The sequence below is a fragment of the Gavialis gangeticus genome, unplaced genomic scaffold (genome assembly GCF_001723915.1).
Source record: "Gavialis gangeticus isolate Ggan-Ray unplaced genomic scaffold, GavGan_comp1, whole genome shotgun sequence".
NCBI lineage: Eukaryota > Metazoa > Chordata > Crocodylia > Gavialidae > Gavialis > Gavialis gangeticus.
In genome coordinates this window covers 220,887-226,135 of record NW_017728990.1, presented here as the reverse complement: position 1 = coordinate 226,135, position 5,249 = coordinate 220,887, and the positions used below count along the sequence as shown (strand labels likewise).

Here is a 5,249-nt window from a genome sequence, read left to right as displayed (position 1 = left end):
TTCTTGGCAGTAACTCTCATGCTGTTGATGGTTCAGCAGCAGCTCCCAGTTCTCCAGCCTAACACCCACGGTGAGTCCTTGTGCCCACTCTCCCAGACTTTTCCCCCCACAGCTTGGCAGGGGAAAGAGGAGCGTGGATGGGGTAGGGGCACAGGAGGAGGGAATGGGTTGTATAGAGGGGGCAGGCACCTAGTGCCTGTTGTCACAGTGCTGGCACTGCTGTCCTCCCCTTCACTCTTGCCCCCACCCTTGCTTGGCTTCCTGCAGCTACCCACCTTGGCACTGGTGGCCTCTGGACTGGGCAGGCTGAGCATGTGGCAGAGCCCAAAAAACAAGTTTCTCCTTTAGAGGAGGCTAAGAGAAAACAGATGTTGTGGCGAGCCATACGGAAATGTTGTCTGTATTAGGAAAGAATGAATTAGCCAACCAGAGAAGTAGAGATTTGAGGAGCGGCTGTGAGGAGAAAAGGGGTTGGGAGTCACAGCTCAGGAGCTGCCCAGGGAGTGGAAGCAGGAGGGTTGGTAGGTAGGAAATGGATAAATAGACAGAGTGGGAGATGTGCAGAGTGGGAGGGGTGGCAGTGGGCAGAGGTTCTGGATATGGGAGCTGGCACTGTATCTCAATATCCCCTGCTCTGAACGCTTCCCTAACCCCCAGCCCTCCCCCACAACCCTGCTGACTGCCTGTGCCCTGGTCAGACAGTGACCCTTCAGTCCTGCCCTGGAGCAAGGGCAGGGCAGTCAGTGTCCTTGCTGTCTGGTTGGGAGCCAGGGCTCTTTGGGGAGTGGTGGACTGTGTCTGCCCAACCCTGCTGGGTGCCTCACCTGGGAGCTCTGATGTCTGTGCCCTCCAGCCCTGCCCTGTTTGGGGGTGGGGGGCAGGTGTGGGGAGGGAGCCCTGTAGCCAAACTGGTCCCTTTCCTGCCCCCGGGTGGTGCAGGCCAGAGAGGGGAGTGGGGCTATTTACTTTATCATGGTTAGAGTCCTGGTGCCCTGGGCTTGGGGCTAGGGCAGGCTTCAGGGGTGGTCCTCAGGGGTGAGGTCCTGGGCTGGGGCAAGTGGCATAGTGGAGCTCCCTTATGGGAAGCAAGGAGAGATGCCTGACCTGGGTGCAAGTGCTACCTGGGTGGGCCTTTTGTGCACAGAAGTGTGCACTCACACTTCTAAGGGGCTGCCTCATGCATATGTGCTGTATGGGGATGTATCCTACACGTGTCACACTGATGTGGCACATATGGCAAATGTGTTGGACAGGGGCTCCATGATATGCTTACACTGTGCAGAGAGCTGTTGCATACTCATGCTACAAGGGGGCACATCTCATTCATGGTGCTGGGCAGCTCTAATCCCAGGGGCCTGACCTTCACTCACATGCTGTCTGGGGACAATGTAGCTGGTGCCTTGGTTTCCTCTGGGGTAGGGCCGTGAGGGGATTCCTGCTTGGTGAGTGGTACATGGAGCTGCCACAAGGAGGCCAGGGCTATTTTTAACATTTCCCCATCCTCAGTTGAATAGGAACAGGGTTTTATTATAGAATTGTGTAATTCATGATTCACAGAGAGCAACTTCCCTACCCAGCCCCCAAGCGATGAAACACCACCACATAGGGACTGGTCAGTCTACCTGCTACATCTGAGGATATCACCAGCCTCTGCCTACCAGCCTCCCAGGCTGGGAAGATGATTAGGAATGAACCCGTGTTGTTCCTTGCAGGGTGGAATGCATTTCACTGGCTTTGCTCAGGGCTGCTCAGTGGCCTCTTTCCCCAAGCCTTGGATTTTTACTGGCAGAAAGAGTTCCCTGACCCAGAGCCTGTGCCCCAGCCCAGTTCCTCTGGAGCTGCCTGCCTCCCCTCCCAGAGGCTAGTGTCAAAGCTGGTCCCTGATCTTGTGAGCTATAGGACAAGATGGGGAAACTGAGGCACAGCAGGGGGGCAGTGCTGTGTTCAAGGCCACACAGCACCGCCTGGATATTAGTGGATGTGGCTCAAGATTCACAGTGCCTGGCAGCCCCTGCTCCAGCCACAGCTTGGGTGGGAACAATGCAGCCAGGTGTGGCTGAGCCCAGGCCACCCTGCCAAGGGGAAGCAGGTCAGCTGGCAGTCAGGCCTGCAGGGCACCCATGGGACACAGTCCCTGGAGATGCCATTCATCACAGCTGCCTGAGCAGTTTGAGTGCTGCCTCGTAACCCCAGTGTCCTTTCTGCATCAGCACTAAAATCCTGCACACCAGCAACCTTTGTCCTTGGACACCCAAAGGTGCTGGCTCAGACACCCGCCTGGCACCTCCCCAGGCCTTATCTCTCCATCTGCAACACCAGGGTCAGAGACCTGCCCCCTTCCACTCTCCCAGGCACAGGCCACAGTATTGAAGGTGCACAGCTTAAGTCCCAAGGGATCAGAGAGCCTGCATAAGGGGAACAAGGTACAAAATATGGGGCAGGACAGACATGAAGGTGGGGGAGATGGCTGTTGCTCCTTCTTCTGCTCCAGGGCCCCTGTCCTCTGAGCTCATCATGTGCTGAGCATTCCTGGCTCCCGGGGTAGCTGACACAGGGTAACAGCTCCCTCCACCCTGGTATAATGAAGCAAGGGAGGGGGGAGATGGGAGGACTGATGTAAGTTCTATCCCATGGTCTCATGTTGCACTGTGACTGCCAGAGCTTGCACCAAGCAGGGTACACTAGCCTGCAGGGAGTGGTGGGGTCAGGACTAGGGTTGGGGTGCTCTATCCAGGTAGAGAGTGCGGGCCACAAGACCCCAGGGTCCCCAGCAGGGCTCTTTGGATTCTCCCAGGCATGGAAGGTCCCATAACACTTTTTGCAGAAGCCCCACCTGCATCCCAGTTCTCACATGTTTAACTCCAGTGCAGTGGTCAAACCACTGGTTTTAACTGCACTGGTTTATTTGGATGCAGTATTCCTAAACTCCATCCTAAACTCCCGTGCAAGGGAACTGTTGAACAGCTGCTTTGCTCCACTTCAGAGGCAGCTGCTTGGCTGTGCTTGGAAGAAACCTCTAAAAAAAACCAGGTGTCCTCCCCAGCTTCAGTGCTGGCCTCTGTGCAGTGATCAGTGAGTGGCCCCTGTACAACCAGCAGAGATGCCTCACCCCAGATGTAGCTATATTGCAGTGGTGGATATGTGATGCTGCAGAGCAGCTATTGAAGAGGGAACATGCCCCACCCCAGAGGTGGCTGCATTGCAGGACAGTTGGGAAATCACCCAGAAGCAGTCTTACCTAGCTGGTACATGGATCTCTCTGTAAACAGTTTCTGTACCTACCCCAGGGGAGGCCTTATTGCCAGGGTGGGTGACGGCCCCCTGTGTGGTGGGGCAGTGTGGCTGCTGGACTGGTGCTGACCCCACCGTAGAAGTGGCTGCATCTCGGGCCAAGTGTGGGGCCCATTCATGAGGCAGCCATGTCTCAGTGCCAGTCCAGGGCCCTTTTTCCAGCTGTGGTCTCTGCTGTTCTAGATCTCCCCCAGGGCCAGAAGGCTGGTGCCATGGAGAGCCAGGGAGCAGGGCTGGCCAAGCGCCTGGCCACGCTGCTTTCAGGGCTCATGGAATGCATGTGTTTTGCGGGCGTCATCTTCGGCTGGGCTTCTCTGGTCTACGTGCTCAAGGGCCTGGACTACTTCGAGGACCTTTGCAAACCTGTTGCTAACATGACTGTCAACACCACACATGAGACAGGTATGGCTGAGCTCCCAGCACACGTGTGGCAGAGGGAATGAATTCAGAGCCAATGCAAATCATAGCATGCCCAGGTGTGCATATTCATGGGTACACAAGCCCTCCTTTGCCTACCCCCAAGGCCTCTCTGCCTTTCTCCTGGCTCCCTAGTGCTTTCCCCATAAGCCCCATCTGGGCTTTTAGCAGATGGGGGGTGGTGCAGGGATTTAGGGGATCTTTGGCTTCAGAGTGTTGGGTTTGGCTGTATGAGGAGTGCAAGTGCCGGGGACTGTGTGGAGAGGTGGGAGAGATGGTGTATTGGATGGAGAGTATTATCTGGAGAGCAGTGTGGAGCGGGTAGGGAAGTAGTGAACTGTATCTGTCCTGGGCAGTTTTTGGGCTGGAGGCTTTGGGACTGAGATGGGGTATTGATATAGGGGCTATGTGGGGGGGTTTCTGTCAGGGGAGCCAGAATGGGGGCTATGTGAGGGTGTCTATGTAAGTGGTTTGGAGAGGCAGAAGGGTTTACAGGCAGAGGGCTGGGTATGAGTGACTTTCAGGGTCTGGAGGATCTGGGCTTGGGCATGGGTGAGCTGTTTGTAGGGCTTGGGGCAGCCTCCCCCCACCAGGACAGCCCATGACATGATCACTCCCCCCAGGCTGCAGCGAGCAGGATGAACAGTTCTCACTCATCTTCACCATTGGCTCCTTCATGAACAATTTCATGACCTTCCCCACGGGATGCATCTTTGACCGCTTCGGCACTCTTGCAGCCCGACTGCTGGCTATGTGAGTAGGGGGCCGGTGGGCGTGCACATGCAGTCAGACCTCATCCCTGGGTGGGGGGCGTGGGCTGCTGTTGGGGTCTAACAGCTCTTTGTGGAGTTGATTGGGGGGGTGGGGGAGGGCCAGGGCCAGGGTTCCCTACTTCTCCCTTCCCTCTGGCACATACACACCTGCTTAGCTGGGCTGTCTCTATCCCCACAGCACCATTATCATCAGGAAGGGGCCCAACTTGTTTTATCCAGCTTATCTCATCTACCCTTAGCATAGCCTCCCCCCCACCACATACAGCATCATCCCCAGCTCAGCCTCATTACCCCACTTGCACAAGATTGTTCCTTTGGCTGGGAGGTTATTTTAATTTATCTGGAGAGCTCTTGGCCTGTCCTGCTGTCCATGTCTATGGGGAAGGGAAGAGAGGACATATGTTGGGTGTGAGGGTGGGGCATTTGGTGCCTTGTTGTGTAACTGTCAAAAATAAAGCCAGTCTGATCTTTGTCAGCCTGGAGTGGTTGGGTAGGAGCCTGGGGTGGCAGGTGGGGTTGTATGATATGGTCTCAAGGGCTGGAGGAGGTTATGGACAGAGGGGTTACTGGGCTGCTCCCCTGTCAGTGTAGAGGTGTCCCAGGGGGATATCTTAGAGCCACAGCAAAATAGTTTCATAGTTTCTAGGGTCGGAAGGGACCTGAGCAGATCATCTAGTCTGACCCCCTGCCATGGTAGGAAAGAGTACTGGGGTCAAACAACCCCAGCAAGGTGTTCATCTAGCCTCCTCTTAAAAACCCCCAGGGTAG

General features: G+C 55.8%; 1 protein-coding gene across 2 annotated transcripts in view; it reads left to right on the top strand.

Annotated features, from left to right (window-relative positions):
- Positions 1-54: 54 nt before the first annotated feature.
- Positions 55-5,249, top strand: part of SLC43A3 (solute carrier family 43 member 3) — a 20,238-nt gene continuing 15,043 nt past the window's right edge. The window contains exons 1-3 of one of the 2 annotated variants that reach the window (XM_019514522.1): positions 55-70; positions 3,475-3,693; positions 4,332-4,461. In XM_019514522.1, coding sequence (XP_019370067.1) covers positions 3,504-3,693; positions 4,332-4,461 — 320 coding nt within the window. In that variant the 5' untranslated portion in view covers positions 55-70; positions 3,475-3,503. Of the gene's footprint in view, positions 71-2,909; positions 3,694-4,331; positions 4,462-5,249 lie in introns of those variants that run through there. The other variant, XM_019514517.1, reaches the window with a different exon arrangement.